Source organism: Bos grunniens, chromosome X, assembly GCF_055505025.1.
Source record: "Bos grunniens cultivar Pamir isolate PY7600 chromosome X, Bosgru_T2T1.0, whole genome shotgun sequence".
In the NCBI taxonomy this organism is placed as follows: Eukaryota; Metazoa; Chordata; class Mammalia; order Artiodactyla; family Bovidae; genus Bos; species Bos grunniens.
In genome coordinates, this window is record NC_141194.1 from 26676586 (window position 1) to 26699707 (window position 23122).

Below are 23122 nucleotides of genomic sequence, written 5' to 3' on the forward strand. Positions count from 1 at the left end.
GATTGGGGGCAGGAGGAGAAGGGGACGACAGAAGATGAGATGGCTGGATGGCATCACTGACTCGATGGATGTGAGTCTGAGTGAACTCCGGGAGTTGGTGATGGACAGTGAGACCTGGCGTGCTGTGATTCATGGGGTCACAAAGAGTCGGACACGACTGAGTAACTGAACTGAACTAACTTATATTAATTAATGAATACTTTGCCATTATTGCAGGATGATAACGAGCTTTTCCTTTACCGTGTTTTAAATAGAACTGATTTATGTTTTTTAGCATTCATCTTTTGGTTATATTTTCTATGTATCCATTAAATGAAAATGCTCAGGAAAAGGAACATCTGGGATCTTTTTAATTTTTTTATTCTGGTGTCAATGTGTAATCTTAAAGATTTAAAATTGTTTATCAGTATGTACTAATGTAAAATGATGGATGCAAAATATTTGCATTAGCAATAAAAGTTAATTGTATTAGAAGAGATCACCAGCGATGACCTGACAGGTTGAAGCGAGGCACACAGAGTATTGTAGCACCTGAATAAGCAAGCCCTCCTCCCATCAGCAACTGCTATAATAAGAACTCATTGCATTTTGGGCTTCCCAAGTTTAATAAATGCATGACGGTTTTGAAAGTCACCAAAAAAGAACACAGATAGATATGTAAATTCAGAGTCATCAGTGTATACCTGGAAATTGAAGGAAAAAAATGTACAAAAATACATACACTGCAGAAAATCTCATCAGGACCACTACTGATTGTGGATTTGTAAGCAGATGTGGCAAGACTAGAATGAGCACTAATGTAAAAGAATGCAGTGGTACAGAAATAAGCTCATATAGCTAGGATGGTGTGAAATAGATACTCACATACACTGCATACAGGAATATAAATTGACACAATCTCTACTGAAGCAATGTGGCAAAACATACAATATTTTTTGACCCAGTAATCTTGATTTAGATATTCAATCTCCAAGACAAAATCAGAAATTCAAACAAAACATGTATAAAATGATATTGATCATAGTACTGTATATGAAAATAAAAATTAAAATAAATTAGATATATAACAATATGCATTTATAGAATGAACATATATGTAGCCACTAATGATAACCTTTAAAAATAATATTTAAAGAATGGTTCACATTATACACTATTAATGGATAAGGCAGAAAATGAAAGCCTGCTTTTTGTAGTGCAGTTCCAATTAGCAATGGAACTTTTCCAATGGAACTTTTTTCCAATTTCCAATGGAACTTTTCTAGGTGCAAAATTCAAAACTCTTTAAATAATTTTAAAATGTGCTTTATTATAAAGATGTATAGGATTTAGGTTCAAAACTTAAAAAAAAAAAAAGGTCAAGAATTAAGTCAAGGGACTTTCCATGATCTCTGGTCCTTTCCTTAGTAGATCTCTTGGTCTCTGCTTTTTCTAAGCTTCTCCTCGTGCCTTGTCTCCCCCGTTATTTTTCTAGGAACGTGTGTGTTCTTAGTTGCTGAGTTGTGTCAAACTCTTTGTAACCCCATGGACTGTAGCCCACCAGGCACCTCTGTTCATGGGGATTCTCCAGGCAAGATTTTTGGAGTGAGTTGCCATGCCTTCCTCCAGGGGATCTTCCCAACCCAGGGACTGAACTGAAGTCTCTCACATTGCAGACGGATTCTTTACTGTCTGAGCCACCAACTATTTATTCATAGTTGCTTATTCTGTTTTAACTTTGAATTGCATGTGATCAATGCTTCCCTGGCCTACATTTGCCATAGAGAAGAAGAATCTGATTGAACCAGTTCATTGCTTTTCTCAAGAAAGCAAGGCATGGGTTATTTGCCTACTTAGAAATTGGCAGCCCTTGGTTAAAAGGTCAGGTTCGTACTAATCAGTCATGGCTGGTCTGGTCATGAGGACACATTCACCCTCCCTCTTCAACTGCTTCCTCCAACACTGCCTGCCTTGGGTCTGCAAACTCTATAGTGTAGCCAAACCAAACTTCTTTTCAAATAAACCCCATTATTTCATGACTCACATCGTTAGCCTGCCTTTTCTCATGTCTTAGAATTGCTGTCATTGAATTTATGATAAATCTCAAAGCCCCATCTCTTGCATGCCCCAATGAAGTCCTTACCTGACTCCCCTAGAAAAAGAACTAACACTCTCATAGTGCACTTTTCATGACTGTATTAAAGAACTTGGGCACTGTACTTCCATTATGAGAGTGACAGACTTATTGACTAAAAGGGCATGCTTTTGACATCATTCTGTGGTGCAGTTTATGAAAGGAAACTGTGAGAGATAAGTTTATTAACATTGTAATACTGAATTTAGGGGGAAAAGCAACACACACACACACACCGCACTCCACCAATCTTAGTGTTCTAACATCCTTGCACATGGAAACTCTCAAAGTATTAGTTCTCATTTGCGTTGTTTTTCTCAAACATGAACCTTCATTCAAATGGTAGAAGTGATTTTAAAGCAAGGATGTCATCTTTTAAAACCCAGGAATAAAAATTTTCCATTTTCTGCATGAATCAGTTTTTTTCTGTGACTGTTGCAAGTAAATGAACAGTCACTGCATAAACTCCATGCTTTGTTTCAATGGTTTCCTTTGGGTGGTTTCACCCAAAGCCATGTATAAATTAGTCAGATAGCACATGAATTTAGATTTCAACCATCTTCCTGGAAACTTTGAAACTTATATTATTTCCCAGGACCCAGAAATTGAACTGAAGCTTGGTTCCAAAACCAGGTTGTAGCAATGGACCCAGGAGTCAGTAGCTCAATTTTCTACTTCTTTGTATCACATTTTCTCTTGAAAATGATGCATGCGATATTACAAAATGGCAGGGAGGAGCCTCTGTGAAGTGTTAGATATTTGGTTCACTGGGTCCTATCAGCAGGTAGGGCCTGTAGGGAGCTTGTTTATCAGGCAGAACGATCTCATTATGAGGACAGTGAAGTAGAGTTTACTTCATACCCCGAAGCCATTCAAGGCAACAATGAATGAGTGATATTCATCCTGGGCCCTGTATTGTGCTATTATGACTTATGGTAACTGGCAGCATATTAGAATAGAGATCAGGGACTATGGCTCCTCCACTGAATGAAGTTCTGAAGTTTCAGAGCTGTTGAATTATTCAGTATTTTCCAATTTATAGAATAAAAGAATATGTGATTGACTATTTCATGATACTGTATGGAAATAAAGAAAGAGAATGCACAGGCTTGATGCATTTCACAATACGTATTTATTTCTCATAATTGCATGGTACCCAGTTGGGGCTCTGTATAGGCCAGCATGGCCCTTGCTGTCAAATCCAAAGATAAGAGCTTGACTTTAAAACCTAGGGAACAATGAAAGAAAAAAAAAATTTTTAAGCACATTAATGAATGATCACTACAAGGGGTCCACAACACTGCCTTGTTTAGCTTTGAAAATATCCATGAATACCAGATTGAAAAAATAAAGTAAGGTCTGAGACAAATATTCCTTCTTGCCCTTAACGGTCCAGTGGGAACAATGTAAGCTGTTTAGCATAAAGGAAGGGAACCCTGCTTAACGTGATATGCCATAAGATTACAAAATGCTTTCTTCCAGCCCCAGCAGTGCCCAAGGTAACAGGTTCTACATAAATATTTGTGTTTTTTTTTCCTTCTTTTTTTTTAATTAATTTTATTTTATTTTTAAACTTTACATAATATTTGTTGAAATAAAGAATGAATCAGTGAATGCCTCCCTCCAGAGGTGACTCACACTAAATACTGTTAAATCATTCCTGCTGCTGCTGCTGCTAAGTAGCTTCAGTCATGTCCAACTCTGTGCGAAACCATAGACGGCAACCCACCAGGCTCCCCCATCCCTGGGATTCTCCAGGCAAGAATGCTGGAGTGGGTTGCCATTTCCTTCTCCAATGCATGAAATTGAAAAGTGAAAGGGAAGTCACTCAGTCGTGTCCGACCCTCAGCGACCCCATGGACTGCAGCCTTCCAGGCTCCTCCGTCCATGGGATTTTCCAGGCAAGAGTACTGGAGTGGGGTGCCATTGCCTACCCCCTCCCAATTCAAATATTTCCTTTTTGAAATATATTAAAGGAATGGGTCATGGTGTGACTACTAAGGATGTAGTTTTGAACCTTTGAGAGGTACATCAAGGAACCTGGGTTTGGTACAGCAGCCAAAGTAGGGATGTTGAGCTCGATGAACCATGAAGCAATATACGCCATGCGTTCCTCTTTAAAAGTATTTACTAGTGAACTAAATAAAAAGCGAACTGCCATTCCCTGAGAATTTAAACTTTTATGTAAATAATAATAACTAACTGTGATGAACATCATCATGAAGTAACATCTGCTGGGTCAGAAGATTCCTCTAGCTTTGAGTTTAATCAGTATTAATAAAAAGATTATGAAGATAATCTCAGTTAAGCCAGCACTTTGATCTTTTAATTGCAAAGTAAAACTGAAACCGCGTAAATTTGCTTTGAACTTAGTAGATGTCCATTTTATCAACTGCCCAGTATACTTTTTCACATAAGTGCTTCCTCTCAAATTTATCAACCCTTAAAAAATGTATATAAATTTATTCTCATACCCAGAGACTACACTCTCAAAGACAGGGAAAACAACAAAATCTGAATCAATGTAATTTCCTACTATCTAAACTTGCTTTGATAATTTAAAGAGAAGCTGGGAGCATGCCAACAAAATCTCTGGAAAGCAGACTTTAAGGTTCAAAGAAACCTTCTATACTTGATAAATTTTTTTTTTCCTTTCCTAGCTCTTTAAGTCGGAGAAGGCAATGGCAACCCACTCCAGTACTCTTGCCTGAAAAATCCTATGGACGGAGGGGCCTGGTGGGCTGCAGTCCATGGGGTCGCTAGGAGTTGGACACGACTGAGCAACTTCACTTTCACTTTTCACTTTCATGCATTGGAGAAGGAAATGGCAACCCACTCCAGTGTTCTTGCCTGGAGAATCCCAGGGACGGGGGAGCCTGGTGGGCTGCCATCTATGGGGTCGCAGCGAGTCGGATACGACTGAAGCGACTTAGCAGCAGCAGCAGCAGCAGCTCTTTAAGTATACATGAAAAAAAAAAATCCCCCATTATTTTTTCTCTGAATTTATTACCACTTTTTTCTTGCTGCAGTCTGATAGTGTTTATGAAAATACTGTGTAAATGAAGGAATTCTACACAAATAAAAAGGAACTGCTGTTTTTACACATGAAAAACAAAGATCGCGCAGCAGGTACACAGATACTTGCTTATAATACCCTGGATAAAATATAGTCTGTCAATAGATTCCCTTCATGATAGATGTATAATTGCACATATAAATGCAGATGAATATCCAGATAGTTTTGTGTAAAGCTAATATGTGTACAGCATATTATGTATTTTCATGAGACTTCTACAGTGATAAAAATAGACTCAGCATCACTAAAAAAAAAAAAAAAGGCTCTAACCTTTTATAAAATTCTGACTTAGAAATTCACTTGAAGGAGCAATATACAGACTGTGTGTGTTTAATTTTCCCCACAATCTCTGCAAGAAGTTAATCAAATAGGCAATTAATCTCTGTGATATTATTCATATGAAAATAAATGCATATTAAAATGCACACTAGACTTCATTCCCATTTCTCTTGAATGTTTCTCTAACTCTAGGGGTATCTAATGCCCAGCAGAGTTCACAATATGAAAGAGATACACAGAAGTGCTTTTGTGGCACAAACTAGACAATGCAAGCAATGCATTCTGCTGTATAAATACCTGTGATAAATGTCAAAAATGTGCTGGAAGAAACAAATGAGTCTTCTACCCCCACCCCACCACACTTGTCATCTGCCGACTTGAACCTGCTTCTACTCCTTGTTTCCTTTAATGATGTCACAATCATCTGAGGAATCCTGGGTTGAACTTCAAAGTCACCCTTGACTACTCCTTTCCTTCATCTGTCTTGTCTGATCAGTCCCCCCATCCTGTTGATTCCACCTCTATGATGTCCCCCACTTCTTTACTTCATCTCTATTTTCCCTGGTGTACACGGCTTTCCTGGTGGCTCAGATGGTAAAGAATCTGCCTGCAATGCAGGAGACCCATGTTCCATCCCTGGAAAGATCCCCTGGAGAAGGCAGTGGCAGCCCACTCCAGTGTTCTTGCCTGGAGAATCCCATGGACAGGGAAGCCTGGCCATCTACAGTCAAAGGATTGCAAAGAATCAGACACAACTGAGCAACTATCATTCACTCACTACTATTTTAAGAGCTTTCTAAATTACCTCCCTGTTTCTAGCTGTCTCCTTCCATCTATCCTTGATAGTGCCACTGGAGTTATCTTCCTAAAATGTAGATCAAACCACTTCACTCATGGATATTTTCCACTCTCTACATTGAATAGAGCTGTGATTGTCCAAAGTGTCATCACAGAAATATCATCCAGGACTTTTCAGAAATGTGAATTCTTAGTTACCAATCAACACCTTCTGAATCAAAGCACTAATGGTAAAGCCAAATAATGTATCTTTTCAGAGAAAGATAAATATCATATGATGTCTCTTTTATGCAGAATCTAAAAAGAAATGATACAAGTACATTTGTTTAAACAACAGTAAAAGATGCACAGACTTAGAGAATGAGCTTATGGTTGCTGCAGGCGGGGAGGGGATGGGGGAAGGGATAGTTAGGGAGTATGGGATGCACATGTACACCTGCTGTATTTAAAATGATAACCAACAAGGATCTACTTATAGCACAGGGAACTCTGCTCAGTGTTATGTGGCAGCCTGGATGGGAGGGGAGTTTGGGGGAGAATGGATACATGTATATGTATGCCTGAGTCCCTTCACTGTCCACCTGAACCTATCACAACATTGTTAATTGGCTTTACCTCAATAAATAACGTTTTATTTATTGTTGTTGTTAAATTTTATTTATTGTTGTTAAAAAACAACAAAAATAATAATACAAAATTTTTAAAGACAAATCATCTTTTGATAATTCCTCCTGATGATGCTGATGCACACTGAAACTGGTCATCTACGGGATTCAGTATTAAGTTCAATTTCCTTTGTCCTTTCCTGGTATCTTGTTCATCCCACTTTTATGATCTTATTTTTACCTGGTTATACCTTTCTCCCTACACCATCCCACTGTTTTAGAACCTCACCCTTTATTATCTGAGATATCTCGTTGACTTGGCATCTTCTCTTCCCAGTTATCATTTTGAATTGAGGCACAGTTAAAATTCCTTCTCCTTCTTAAATTCTTTTTGATCTTCCCCACTATATACTTCTCCTCCATTAATTTACTTGAAAAATAGAAACCAGTTCTGGGTTGAGATGGAACAAAACCTCTGACTCTGTGTTTCCTCAGTAATGTTGCTTTTACTTGTAGCATTTCTCCATTCTGCCTTGTGTTATATGTAGTTTGTGACATGTACTTGCCTATTAAAAGATGATTTCCTCACGGTCAACCCTAGCCTCATGTCCTGCCACATCTTTCCTGGTAGGTGTCTCTAAGATGGGGAAGAGATAAAATTTGATCTCTGTTTGGTTTGTTGCTCATCATGTTGATATTTAATCCAGTGTCCAACAAATGTCACAAAGGTATAAAATTCCTGAGATTGGTAACACTTTTGGACCTATTTGTATGCACATACCCTTTTTTGACTAGACGGTTTTGTGGAGATACAAAAAGTGAAATTAACCAAGTCTTTCATTGAAAATTTATATAGAAGTGAATGGATAAAATTATAATGTTGAATAAAAATAATTTTAAATAAAGCAAACTGTGTATGATGAGTTAAATCAGAGGTTCATAGTGAAAGAGGAGAGTGAAAAAGTTGGCTTAAAGCTCAACATTCAGAAAACTAAGATCATGGCATCTGGTCCCATCACTTCATGGCAAATAGATGGAAAAACAGTGGAAACAGTGGCAGACTTTATTTTTGGGGGCTCCAAAATCACTGCAGATGGTGATTGCAGCCATGAAATTAAAAGATGCTTACTCCTTGGAAGGAAAGTTATGACCAACCTAGACAGCACATTAAAAAGCAGAGACATTACTTTGCCAACAAAGGTCCATCTAGACAAGGCTATGGTTTTTCCAGTCATCATGTATAGATGTGAGAGTTGGACTATAAAGAAAGCTGAGTGCCACAGAATTGATTCTTTTGAACTGTGGTATTGAAGAAGACTCTTGAGAGTCCCTTGGACTGCAAGGAGATCCAACCAGTCCATCCTAAAGGAAATCAGTACTGAATGTTCATTGGAAAGACTGATGTTGAAGCTGAAACTCCGGTACTTTGGCCACCTGATGCGAAGAGCTGACTCATTGGAAAAGACCCTGATGCTGGGAAAGATTGAGGGCAGGAGGAGAAGGGGACGACAGAGGATGAGATATTTGGATGCATCACCAACTCAATGGACAGGAGTTTGAGTAAATTCCGGGAGTTAGTGATGGACAGGGAGGCCTGGCGTGCTGCAATTCATGGGGTCTCAAGGAGTCAGACACAACTGAGTGACTGAATTGAACTGAACTCAGAGTTGATACATGATAGCTGTGACAGCATTGCCATTCAGTTATCAGATGAGTGATGTTTCTGATTACACTATATTTTTGTAAATAGAGACACAGAATTTTGCAAACTATACCTTGGTGCTCAGTTTAACAAATAGTGCATAGGAGTTAAAACAATCTTAGCACATAAAGTGATATATGCACTTATTTAGATCACTTTGGGCTTCCCTTGTGGCTCAGCTGGTAAAGAATCTGCCTACAATGCAGGACACCTAGGTTTGATCCCTGAGTTTGGAAGATCCCCTGGAGAAGGGCAAGGCTACCCACTCCAGTATTCTGGCCTGGAGAATTCCATGGACTCTATAGTCCATTTTGGTTGCAAAGATTTGGACACAGCTGAGTCACTTTCACTTTCTTTAGATGGCTATTATGAAAGGAGATTATGAAACAGTTTTTGAAAAATCTTAAAATTTCGTATAAAGCCTTTAAAAATGTATTATTTGATCCAGGAATTTTTCTTCAGGAATTATTTCATGAGGAAATTTTACTTTTTTTGAGAGGAAGTTTGCAGCACACTGCATATTATATTATCGCATATTTAGAACAGTCAAAAATGGGGGGAAACTTTAAGTAGTCTAACAGCCAAAGAGCTAAGTAAGTTATATGTAACACGATTATGGGCTTTTATGTAGTTATTATAAAATATTCTGTAAAACATCATGATGTAACTTTTTATGGAATTATGATCTCAGCTGAGATAAGAAACTTATTAAACCAAAGGACAGGTTATGAAACTATGAAAATATTCCTGTAATTTCCTTTTTTTTTCTTTTTATCATAAGAATACAAATAGTCTTAAGAATAAATTCTTACCAACTGTGTGTTATGCAATGCATGGGGTTTTGTATATTAGTGTCTAAAATACTTGCTAGAATGTGAAGGCTAAGGCATGACAGAGGGTTAACTATGCTGCTGCTAAGTCGCTTCAGTCGTATCTGACTCTGTGCGACCCCATAGATGGCAGCCCACCAGGCTCCCCGTCCCTGGGATTCTCCAGGCAAGAACGCTGGAGTGGGTTGCCATTTCCTTCTCCAATGCATGAAAGTGAAAAGTGAAAGTGAAGTCGCTCAGTCGTGTACAACTCCTAGCGACCCCATGGACTGCAGCCCAACAGGCCCCTCCATCCATGGGATTTTCCAGGCAAGAGTACTGGAGTGGGGTGCCATTGCCTTCTCCTGTTAACTATGCTACCTGGATCCTATTTGCCTTGGCATCCATCACCTGTCTCCTGATAAAGAGGAGACCATATCTTATAAGAAATTTGACAACACCTGACCAAGGGCTGCTCCCACCTGGAGATGACCTAACATTTAGAGTGTAGCGGATGATAGCTTCTAGGCTTTGGAAATTGGATTCCTGATAATTGACAGAGTCTCTTGAGTTAACCTCAGTTCTTAACACCCACACAAATCTCTTCAACATATGTGAATGAGCTCTTTCAAAAGTGTTACATTGTTTGTATATACACACACACACATACACACACAGATATATATATATATATATATCTGTGTGTGTGTATATATATATATATATATTTTTTAAAGATAAGAATCTGGCAATGTCCCATATCAGAGAAACATAATCCAAAAAGTAGAGATGAAAATAAAACCTTGTGTGAAACAACATACACTATAAAGGTTAATTTATGACATAATTTGCTGCAATCCTTGCTGCTGACAATTTTGGGGCCATCTCTGCTTCTTTCCTGGAAGGATTGAAACATTGCCAGGTTTCAATTTATGAAGTTCATATCTGGAAAGAGTAGCAGCCAGTGCAGGTAAAGAGCAGAATTCTCATTAAAATCTAGCCTCAGCCTTTCTGTTCTTTGTATGTGCATGGCTGACACCCTGTAACTATGGTCATGTCTGAAGCTTCCCTTTTCCAAGGACACTAGATGTAGAGACAAGTGATACAAATATGTCAGGTATGTGGTTTTGATCATTAGAAGTTTTAAAAAGAATATACACACACACACATTTAGGTCTGTGAGTCATTTAAAAAGTCATTATGTTTTCATTGCCTGAAAATTTTAAATGAAGGCATTATAAAAAACATTTCACAGATACCGCCACTGGACAGGAATAGTCAATTTTCAGTCTCTGATGAAAGATATGAATTGCAGAGTAAACTAACATAATGCCTCTTCTTTGATGCTTTTATTCAGTCATTCACCTACTCCTGCCAACTTTACCTCCTAAATCTTCCTCGTATCCACCCCATTTCTCCTTCTTTACTACCACTGCCCAACTTCAGACCTTCAGTAACATCACTCTCCTGGCTAAAACCTTCTACTTTACATGCCTGCCTTAAATTTCAGCCAGCACAGCACATCTGAAAATATGGGATGGTCTCCAAGAGCCTGCCATACTTTTTGCATCTCATAAAAATACCTCCACCATCTGTCCTTGCCCACTTGCCCCCATCTCTTGCTGTTTCCTTCTTTAAACTTGTTTGTACACCATAGAGCCATTTGTATTTCCTGCAAAACTCTGCTATTTCTTATTTCTGTGCCTTTGCATTCATGTAAGTGTGTTAGTTGCTCAGTCATGTCCAAGTCTTTGTGACCCCATAGACTGTAGCCTACCAGGCTCCTCTGTCCATGGGGATTCTCCAGGAAAGAATACTGGAGTGGTTTGCCATTTCCTTCTTCAGGGGATCTTCCTGACCCAGGGATCTAACCCAGATCCCCTGCTTTGCAGGCAGATTCTTTACCATCTGAGCCATAGGGAAGATCCTTTGCGTTCATGTTCACCTCCAAATTAAATATCTTTCTGCCAGTTCTTTGTATGGCTCCCTTCTGACAAACCTCTCAAATATTTTCTCTTCATGGAACATATTCCTGAGTAGCTCTGTGCATCCTTTTATCATTGCATTTCCATTGTGCTTTCAGTTTCTGTCTGTGTCTTCTGTTACACTCTGAGCTCCTTGAAAACAAGGGCTATGCCTTGTAGGTCTTGATGTCTCCAGCCCCGAGGACAGAAACTGGAATGAAAATAGTTCTTGCTCCATGGATAAATCTGTGTTAGATTGGATTTCTTAGAACAGGGCCGAAGACAAGATTTTGAGGTACACAATTGACTAAGGGAGTGCTCTTCAGGGAAAGCCTGAAAGGGAGGGAGAGAGAGAGGAAAGCAGGGCAAAAAAGGGGAGAGAGCTGAGTGAGGAGGTCACAGTTAACCTCTAAGCTTGGCCTGATCCACACACAGAGAAGCTCTGGAGCATTAACTGCCCTGTACAGTTGTTCCTACTGGAGGTAAAGGAACAACCTTTTTTTCCTTAACACTCACATCAGTCAGTTATTGGCAATAGGCAGACCCAAGGAGATGTAAATTTCCCACCAAGGTGGCTCTTGTTAATCAAGGGTAATTTTTAAGAGAAGGAGACAACTATAAACTGCTAGCAGGCAATACTCAAAGTTACTGGAGGATGGATAGATAAGTTTAATAAAGGTCATAGTGAAAGTGAAAGTCACTCAGTCGTGTCTGACTCTTTGCGACCCCACGAACTTGTATAGTCCATGGAATTCTCCATGCCAGAATACTGGAATGCATAGCCTTTCCCTTCTCCAGGGGATCTTCCCAACCCAGGGATCGAACTCAGGTCTCCCACATTGCAGACGGATTCTTTACCAGTTGAGCCACAAAGGAAGCCCTAGAATACTGGAGTGGGTAGCCTATCCCTTCTCCAGCAGATCTTCCCAACTCAGGAATCAAATAGGGGTCTCCTGCATTGCAGGCGGATTCTTTACCAATAAAGGTGATGGGGGACCTCTATTACATTATCACAGATGCCTTAATTATTGTTTCATTATTCCAGTGTACCTATCCAAGTGGATACTTGAAGAGTAACATAATTTACCTTTTTATATGTAAAGTCTTACTTTGTCTTATTGGGATACATTACAGATAAGGTCTATGATTAGACTTTTTATTTTAAAGAATGCAAATTGCAAATTTGTTGCCATGATATATTTTGAGCCCTTATATCTATAGTAATAGTGACAATTAAAAATGCATTCGTGAATATCATTTGAGTGTATTTACATTTATCTAATCTATGGAGCCTTTGTCTATGAAATAGTACATCAATATGAATTACTTGTAAGGAAATTAGTTCTGAATCTTAATTCCATCACTGTCTTCATATAAGCTCCTACAACATTACAGGTGGTAACAAAAATAAATGAATATCGTGCTTCCTACTCTCACTCCCTCAGTGCAACTTTTTGGCTTCAGAAATTCACATTGACACTGAAGGAGTATGTGCTGTATAAGAGACATTCAACTAGAGTATTTCCATGGAATCCTCCCACCAGGGAAAGAGAATACTAATATCTAACTTTCTGACAGAGGCTTATAGAAGGGTGTTTTATTCTGAAAGGCAGAAAAACTGATTAAATGTTATTTTCCTGAAGAATTACCCAATGATAATTTAAAAATAATAAAAGTTACCTGGTAACTGACATAATGGAATTAACAGTGTCTAGAAATATAAAAATATTGTTGGCTTAGAATAACTGTTTCCAAGCCAACAGAGCTTGTGTACTGAAGTAAGGAAATACTGAACCTATCAGTAGCAATTCTTGTCATCAAGAGTTAGGTTTTATGTTACCACATATTCCTTTAAGATTTGAGACATCCCATAGGATGAGATTTAAAAAAAATTCTTTGTGGCTATATAAGAAAAAAATGTCTTTATTCAAAGGAGATGCATACTGAAGTATTTCAGCAGTGAAATGTCATTATTTTATTTTCAAATGATTTAGGAGAAAATTGTGATACATGCAGAGTGAGAATGTGTGCAAATGTGACATGTTAACAAAGGAAAAAATAGCACTCCTCACTGATTTCATTTAGTAAAATGTTTTAATTTTTGAAAAAAATATATGTTCATTTATTTAAATGTTTATCAAAATATTTGAAGATATCTTGAATTGTTATTTATGTTATTTTCCACCTTTCCCCCAAATGTACTAACATGTTACTAAGTTTATAGTTTACTTTTGAACATCATGTATTTATAGTTTAATGGTATTAAAACTTCCTAAGCCGTAGAACCTATGCACTATTTCCCTGTTAAAATGAACATAGGTGTCTCTGATACCTAAGGGGCTGTTATTTCTTCATTTCACCTCTGCCTTTTCCTTGGCGTGTGAATCAAAGCTGTTTGAAACTTTTTTCTGCCATAGATAAAGTACTAAATAACTCAATTTTCTGTAATATTTATGGTTTTCTTTCAACATTATTCTTAGTAAGCAGATTCTGAAAGTATGTATCAATGTCTCTATCTGTCCCCCAACTCAACTCTTCTCTGTTCTCTCAATTGCATTTGTTACTAACTTTTTAGAAGTTTCTAAGCTAAATATTTTTGCTTTTAGCTTCAGGCATTCTGCTTTACCTTACAAATCTTTGGAGAGTCTGAGTAATTTCATGTCACTGTCTATACTGCTACATTAAAGGTGTTTCAGCCTTTTGCCCTGGCAGCTGTCTCCTGTATGACAGATGGCCTCAGTTACAGGAGTGTAATTCTAGAATTATACTGTAATTCATATCATAATAAAACAAGATAATTTCATGCTTATTGCCAGAATTAACTGTTTAAAGATCCCACCTAGGATGCATTTCATGCAATGGGACAAATGTACAAAATTGTGTTGATAAGTACTGCATGTAATTGTGTAACCTTGACATCTCTGTGTACAGTTCTGTCATCCTGTTTAGTGTGGTGAGCCCACTAAGCAGCAATCATTGATAGGAATGAGGTAATGACTTGGACATTGCTGATGTCCACCAAGCTTCCAGCACATCTACTCTAGATAGTACCTTAATATTAGGAATTAAGAATCTTAGGATTTTTATTAGGAATCTTAGACCAAAATTTGGTAATTAAAGTAACTAAATAATGGTGTGAAATTTAAATTGCCTTTATTAGGAGACAATACTATGGTGGTGGAGAAAATGAATTCTAGGGTCAGATGAGCTAGATGAGAATACCAGAAGTTTCATGTATTAGCTGGTATTGAGTCTGTTTGTTGATGTTGACATTATTTTGTTTATTTACTCAAGAATTCATTCACTGACTCATTCACTCATTCATTTAGTCAGTGTGTGTTGAGCTGGTTAGCAGGCACAGTTCTAGGCACTGAGGTTGAAGAAGTGAACTAGAGGGACCAAGTCCTTGACCTCAGGAGGCTTACATTCTACTGGGGAGACAAAGCAAGCAAAAAGTGGGTACATGATATCAGAGAACAATAAGTCCTATGAAAAAAAATATGAAAGAACAATCTGGATCAAATGACTAGGAAGGTGGTTTTGCTGGCAGGGCAGTTAGGGAGTCTTGGAGGAGGTGACATGTGGAGGAAGGTAAGGAGGAATCCATGCAAGTTGGTTGGTGTGAAAAGTTCAGTGTAGAGGGAACAATGAGTTCCAAGCCTAAATGAATATTTATGAAAGATGAATGAAACTTTGTAAGCTCAGCACGTAGTTAAGTGCTCATCAGATATTAGATAATACTTTAAGAAATTTGGCTAATTCCATAATGTGTCACCTTTGCTCTAATATACATCTTCATTTTCATTTTGATCATTTTCCCTCTCTTGAATTCTCCATTATTTTTCCTGTCCTTAGATCCTTTAGCTTGCCCTTTTGTTAATCTCAAGTGAGTTAAACCCTGCTTGCAGTACTCACACGCTCTTGCTGTTAGAGGTCCTCTTTTCTTGTTTTTTTTTTTTTTTTTTGCCATTTTACTCAGCATTTATATACTGTGAGCTATGGCAAATTGATTATCTTTCTAGATGTGGGGCAACTTCCCTCTCTAAGCTGGAATCCACAACTTCTCTGTGATCATAATAATGGTGATGGACCTGTCGTAAGGTGACCTGTTGCTGTTGTGGGGATATAGTGGGGGAGAAGTGATAAAAATGGTACCAAGATATCATTTGAAAGATGGTGCTACAAGGAAACCCAGAAAACCCAATTAGTCCCCATGCCATCAGCTCCATGTCCCACCGTGGTTTTTACTTTACTCTGCCTGATACTCCCAGAAATCAGGGCAAAGTAATGATCTGCCTCTGTCTCTGGCTGTGAAACCACTACTAAATAAACATGACCCACTTTTGTTGTCTTACTTTCTGCCTTGTTTGGCTGTATAAGACTTACTCTTCACTTTATTAGTGTGTGTCCAGAGAGAAAAAAAATCATACACTAATTTGAATACAGAGAGTGTGTGTAGAGATTGTTCAGTGCAACAGGTTATTGGAGGACTGAAGGATTGGCTAGTAAGAAAGAAAGATGTATTAGTCTACTCGGGCTGCCATAACAAAATACCATAGACTGGGTAGCCTACACAACAGAAATGTGTTACAGTTCTGGAGGCTGAGAAGTTCAAGTTCAAAGTGCTGGCTGATTTGGTTTCTGGTGAGGGCCCTCTTTCCTGATTACTAATGGCCACCTCCTTGGTGTGTACTCACGTGACATCTCTCTATAAGTACGTAAGAGGAGAGAGACTGCAAGCTCTGGTGTCTCTTCTTATAAGAGCACCACTCTCTTCCTAAGGGTTCTGCCCTCATGACTTCATATAAAGCTAATTACTTCCCCATGGTCCCTCCTCCATGTTCCATTACATTCTCGATTAAGGCTTCAAAATACGAGTCTAAAGAGAATGCATTCAGTCCATAGCAAAAGAAAACCATAAAGAATAGAGGAATGGTTGCCATCACCCCTAGCTGAGAGAGAGCCTCCAAGAAGAAGCTTGCGTCCTCCATTCCCAGAGTGAAATCCAGACTCACTGGGAAAAGGCAAGGCTTAAAGTCACTGAGATGACACCGTGGTAGAACCGGTTGGAAGCCTGCCCTCTGCAGTTAGACAGAGATGCCTTGCCCTCTAAGGTATCGGGGAAAAGCTGTCCATAAGATGTCTCACCCGAGGCTCTGCTAAAAGATTATCAATCTGCTGCAATGCACACTGCAAGAATCTTCCAAGCAAGCATGCTGGAGCTAGGGAGCAAAACCCTTTCCTTTGCAGTCTCTCCAGCACCCTTTACTAAGAAAACATCAGTGCCAACTAGCAAAGGAAACTATTTCACAGGTCCAGACCTATTTTCAAAAAAAACAGACAAACATTTGGATTTAGAGTGGGAATGCCATAAGCCAGTAGCTGTCACACTGATTAAAGTAAGAATAAATATCATCAGAAGCAAACTAAGTGTTGAATATATTGTTTGTTAGTAGGATAAATTACTTTCCAGTGCCCTTCGAAGTTTTATCCATCGCTGCACCATTTGTGCCTAGGGAAAAATTGTCCAATAGAGATGCTCAATAAATGTTGTTGAATGAATAAATGAATGAATAACCTAATTGCTCCCATTGTTTTCTCTAATGTTTTTTTCCTCTTTCTCTTTTTTGACTATAGCTGATGGATGCACAGATTGGTCTGTCGATATCAAGAAATACCAAGTTTTGGTGGGAGAGCCTGTTCGCATCAAATGTGCACTCTTTTATGGTTATATCAGAGCCAATTACTCCCTAGCCCAAAGTGCTGGACTCAGTTTGATGTGGTACAAAAGCTCTGGTCCTGGAGACTTTGAAGAGCCAATAGCCTTTGATGGAAGTAGAATGAGCAAGGAAGAAGACTCCATTTGGTTCCGACCAACGTTACTGCAGGACAGTGGTCTTTATGCCTGTGTTATCAGGTATGCTTTTCATCTTGTTACTGTTGAATCAATGATACCACTGGTTGCTGTCTTATATACCTAGATTTTGTGGCTCTCTCTTTAACCTCAAGGTATTGTCTCAATATTTGTGTGTGTTGCTGCTTTCTAACATTTAGAATCTAAATCATAAAAAGATGGGATTGGAATTTATATTGAGACATTATTTCTGGCTTATGGAGAAAAGAGATACCATCTGGGTATCTACTTATGTTGCCAGAAATTACTAAACACTATGAAATAAAATTTATAGAGGAGGTGAAATGTTGCAAATAAAATGTAAGCAAAGACTTGCAGAAAGGATGCATAGTTTATTGCTAAATGGGTTGTAACATTCTGTTATTGCCCTTCACAGATAGTGCACAGAAACCTCTGGTTCACACACATCTGCAAAGATGATTTAAGAAACATGTATGTGCACAGAAAGAGGAAAGCAGCCTTGCCTTGTTAGAAGTACAGAGACTATGTTCCAGATCATTTTGTTAACTAAAAGTGCTGTGTGTGTGCGCCTATGCGCTCAGTCGTGTCTGACTCTTTGTGACCCCATGGACTGTAGCCCACCAGGCTCCTCTGTCCATGGGATTCTCCAGGCAAGAATACTGGAGTGGGTTGTCATTTCCTTCTCCAGGGGATCTTCCCAGCCCAGAGATCAAACCCACATATCCTGGTCTCTAGCAGACATGGGAAGCCATAAAAGTGCTGAGTTAATACAAAAATATTTTGGGTCTCCCCATGCCCTTACTCCACAAAGAAACTGATCACACATCTACATATCTTTGTCTGCTTTGGGAAGAGACGTATGTGCTTTGCTTAATGATAATGCATTGAGACAGTAGCCATGTATCATATTAGCAGTGAAAAATCTTAGTTTAAGCATTAGCCCCACATGGACTCTGAATCACACCCTGCATGAATGCTTGCAGATGTCATTAGACTATAAGAACATTGGCATAGCAGGGTATAAGCATATAGAAAGAGGCTTTAAATCGATTCCTTTGTGTCCCTATTTCAACTTACTAAGAGAAAGCCAAATCTAAAGCAGTTGATTCTCAATTTGGAGAAACTCTCAGAATCATCTAGTATCTTTTTCAATTCAAAATTCGACTTTCACTTCTGAAATTCTCATTGGCAGCTATTATTCCTCTAGCCATAAGGATTGTGTCTCCCATTCACTATCAACCTAAAAGAATTACCTTTATGAAGAGTCATGGCTGCAGGTATATTAGGTTGTCAAAATGGGGAAAGCCACATGAAGGTTAAATATAATTTTATCTTTTAAACACTGTCAACATATAAGTTAGAGTTAAGTTTGGAAAATAAAAGTGAATGCAAATAAAGTTCTGCTTGGGAAAAATGTCGAATGAATTATATTAATAAAATAACAAAGGCATTATTCCTTTGTCAGCTTTTGTTCTTTCCCTTAAAAAAGGGAATCCAACCCTTTTATGTTTCAACTTAATTATTAATAGAAGTAGTTTTTGTAGGTACAATGATAATTAATTGCCATACTGTGTTGGTGAAGAGCCGACCCATTGGAACAGACCCTGATGCTGGGAAAGATTGAGGGCAAGAGGAGAGGGGGGCAACAGAGAATGAGATGGTTGGATGGCATCACCAACTCAGAAGAAAGTTAAAGACAGGGAAGCCTGCTGTGCTGCAGTCCATGGGGTCACAAAGAGTCGGGCATGACTGAGTGACTGAAAAACAATATAGTTGGAGAGTACTGTTTGTACTGGCTATTCCTGCTGCTGCTGCTGCTAAGTCACTTCAGTCATGCCCGGCTCTGTGCGACCCCATAGACGGCAGCCCACCAGGCTCCCCCGTCCCTGGGATTCTCCAGGCAAGAACACTGGAGTGGGTTGCTATTTCCTTCTCCAATGCATGAAAGTGAAAAATGAAAGTGAAGTCGCTCAGTTGTTTCCGACTCTTAGCGACCCCATGGACTGCAGCCTACCAGGGTTCTCCATCCATGGGATTTTCCAGGCAGGAGTACTGGAGTGGGGTGCCACTGCCTTCTCCGACTGGCTATTCTTACTTGACTAATAATAATTTGATTTAATTTCGCATCTGCATTTCTATAAAAAAAAACATGATTTCTGATTGTTTATGCATGTGTAGAGGTGATTCTTTAAGATAGACCAATTTATGTCCTCCTTTATCTGAGATTAGAATTGAACTGAATGTTCATAGTCTAACATTCCATTCTACTATTTATTATTGATGGGAAAATAGTGATGTGTTCAGATTAGTAACCTGAATTTCTAAAGCACTGAAGTTGCAATTCTTTGATGTATTTAAGTATACATATTGGTCCAATGCTCTGAGAAATTGCACTAAAATGTCTCTGAATTTGTAGTTGCAATAATAAATGAAGGTCACAAAATTTTGAAACCATGACATTTGTCATATGTTCATGTGTCTACATTTTAATGGAAGGTGAAAGTAAAAGACAAACACCTTTAAGTTTTATATGCATCAAGTGGGATTCTAGAGGAAGCAATGAACTGCAGGAAAAGATGCTTTTGTCCCTGGAATTCGAGTGTTCCAATTGATTTGAAGCTAGTGTTCATCTGACTCCCTTTTCCAATTTGGAAAGCAGCACTCAAAATCATTATAAACAGCAGTTTAAGTAGAATGACTTGCTGTTGATGTAAAGGGAGCCCAGGGCTGTTAGTTGAATCACTGACTTTGACACATTGTTAGCTCTCAGGCCACAAAGTTGTCACCATTAGGTTTTAAATAATTCACTTACAAAGAGTTTCAGAAGTTTGAAAATGTTAGCTGCTACTGCTAGGCTCTAGTCTTTTTGATAGGTGCTCTGTGTTATTAACTTATCAATGAAATGGTTTAACAAGTGTTTTCATGTACAGCATTTATACCTAAATGGTGGTCTTGGCCGAACCTTGCAACCCCATGGACTGTAGCCTGCCAGGCTCCTCAGTCCATGGGATTCTCCAGGCAAGAATACTGGAGTGGGTTGCCATTTCCTTCTCCATTACACCTGCTGCTGCTGCTAAGTCGCTTCAGTCGTGTCCGACTCTGTGCAACCCCATAGACGGCAGCCCACCAGGCTCCCCCGTCCCTGGGATTATCCAGGCAAGAACACTGGAGTGGGTTGCCATTTCCTTCTCCAATGCATGAAAGTGAAAAGTGAAAGTGAAGTCGCTCAGTCGTGTCCGACTCTTAGCAACCCCATGGACTGCAGCCTACCAGGCTCCTTCATCCATGGGATTTTCCAGGCAAGAGTACTGGAGTGGGGTGCCATTGCCTTCTCCTTCCATTACACCTAAATATGTACAATTAAATGATGTTAAAAATGCAAACACTTAAAATTACTCTCAGTAGAATGAATAAGAACTTTCCTACTCCTTTCTGTAAGTAGCCATTTTGGATAGAATAATACCACATCATTCTTTGTTCTGTAGTACCTGTCTCTTTACTCAATTTTCTCCTCCTTGAATGTTTATTTTTACATGGAAAAGTGAGTGGAGGAGAGATGTGTAATAATTTCTTTTCTTTTTCTTTTGTTGCCATTTAAAGAATAAGTTTACTTTTTAAAAGAAAAAAATTTTTCTTATCCTGTTGACTCCCAGTTTTTAAATATGCCTCTTTTGAGTTATACTCTTTTAACAGTTTCATATGCATATCTGGCTGGTGCTCATGTAAGCAATTTAATGCCCCCTGAATTTTAACAGACTAAGTTGTTTGTCACTCTATTTTTCGACTAAAATTTTATTTTGTAGATTCATATTCATTTGCAAGATATTATAGTATAGGGAGGTCCCATGAATCCTTTAGCCAGTTTCCATCAGCAGTGACAGTTTGCAAAACTATAGTACAAAATCATAATCAGAATATTGATAATGCTACATTCAAGATACAGAACAATGTCATCACCTCCAGGATCCCTTCTGTTGTCCATATTTACTTCCCTACCCCAGTCCCAAATCCCTGGCAAACACTAATCTGTTCTCCATATCTACTTTTTGTAATTCAAGAATGTTTTATAAATGGAATCATAGAGGATGTCACCTTTTGGAATTGGGTTTTTCAGTCAACATAATTCCTTTGAAATTCATCCAGGTTGTTCAACGTAGTCTGTTCTTGTTTATTGTTAAGTAATGTTACATGATATGGACATTACCCCAGTGTTTATTCACTCATTGAAGGACATCTCTGTTGTTTCCTTTTTTGGCTATTGAAATAAATCTTCTGTGAATACCCATGTACATTTTTAGTGAATATATGTTTTCATTTATCTGCAATAGATGCTCTAGAGTGAACTTGAGTTGTATGATAGTTTCATGTTTAGTCATATAAAAATTGAAAGTCACTCAGTCATGTCCGACTCTTTGCAACCCCATGGACTGTATAGTCCATGGAATTCTCCAGGCCAGAATACTGGAGTGCATAGCCTTTCTGTTCTCCAGGGGATCTTCCCAACCCAGGGATCGAACCCAGGTCTCCCACATTGCAGGTGGATTCTTTACCAGCTGAGCCACAAGGGAAGCCTGAGAATACTGGAGTGTGTAGCCTGTCCCTTCTCCAGAGGATCTTCCCAACTCAGGGTCTCCTGCACTGCTGGCAGATTCTTTGCCAACTGAGCTATCAGGGAATCCCTGTCATATAAGAAACTGCTATATTATTTTCCAGAGTAGCTGTACTATTTTATTACATTCCCACCAGCAATATGCAAGTGATCTGGTTTATCCACATGCTTGCAGCATTTGGTATTGTCACTATATTTCATTGTAACCATCAGTATATCTTGATATCTTGTGATTTTAATTTTCATCTCCCTAATGGCTAATGGTGGGATTTTGTGTGCTGATTTGCCACATCTGTGCTCATCAGTGAAATATCTGTTTATGTCTTTTGTCCATTTTATAACTGAATTATTTGTGTTCTAACCATTTAGTTTTTTTTAAATTTTATTTAACTTTACAATATTGTATTGGTTTTGCCATATATCAAAATGAATCTTCCACAGGTATACATGTGTTCCCCATCCTGAACCCTCCTCCCTCCTCCCTCCGCATACCATCCCTCTGGGTCGTCCCAGTGCTCCAGTCCCAAGCATCCAGTATCGTGCATCGAACCTGGACTGGGGAGTCGTTTCATATATGATATTATACATATTTCAATGCCATTCTCCCAAATCATCCCACCCTCTCCCGCTCCCACAGAGTCCAAAAGACTGTTCTATACATCAGTGTCTCTTTTGCTGTCTCATATACAGGGTTATTGTTACCATCTTTCTAAATTCCATATATATGCGTTAGTATACTGTATTGGTGTTTTTCCTTCTGGCTTACTTCACTCTGTATAATAGGCTCCAGTTTCATCCACCTCATTAGAACTGATTCAAATGTATTCTTTTTAATGGCTGAGTAATACTCCATTGTGTATATGTACCACAGCTTTCTTATCCATTCATCTGCTGATGGACATCTAGGTTGCTTCCATGACCCGGCTATTATAAACAGTGCTGCGATGAACATTGGGGTACACGTGTCTCTTTCCCTTTTGGTTTCCTCAGTGTGTATACCCAGCAGTGGGATTGCTGGATCATAAGGCAGTTCTATTTCCAGTTTTTTAAGGAATCTCCACACTGTTCTCCATAGTGACTGTACTAGTTTGCATTCCCACCAACAGTGTAAGAGGGTTCCCTTTTCTCCACACCCTCTCCAGCATTTATTGCTTGTAGACTTTTGGATTGCAGCCATTCTGACTGGCGTGAAATGGTACCTCATAGTGGTTTTGATTTGCATTTCTCTGATAAAGAGTGATGTTGAGCATCTTTTCATGTGTTTGTTAGCCATCTGTATGTCTTCTTTGGAG

General features: G+C 38.7%; 1 protein-coding gene across 3 annotated transcripts in view; it reads left to right on the forward strand.

The window, feature by feature from the left end:
• IL1RAPL1 (interleukin 1 receptor accessory protein like 1) overlaps positions 1-23122 on the forward strand; it is a 1454732-nt gene that overhangs the window by 736104 nt on the left and 695506 nt on the right. For all 3 annotated transcript variants that reach the window (XM_086387986.1, XM_086387985.1, XM_086387987.1), the window contains exon 3: positions 16984-17263. In XM_086387986.1, the coding sequence (XP_086244112.1) occupies positions 16984-17263 (280 nt within the window). The remainder of the gene's footprint in view (positions 1-16983; positions 17264-23122) is intronic.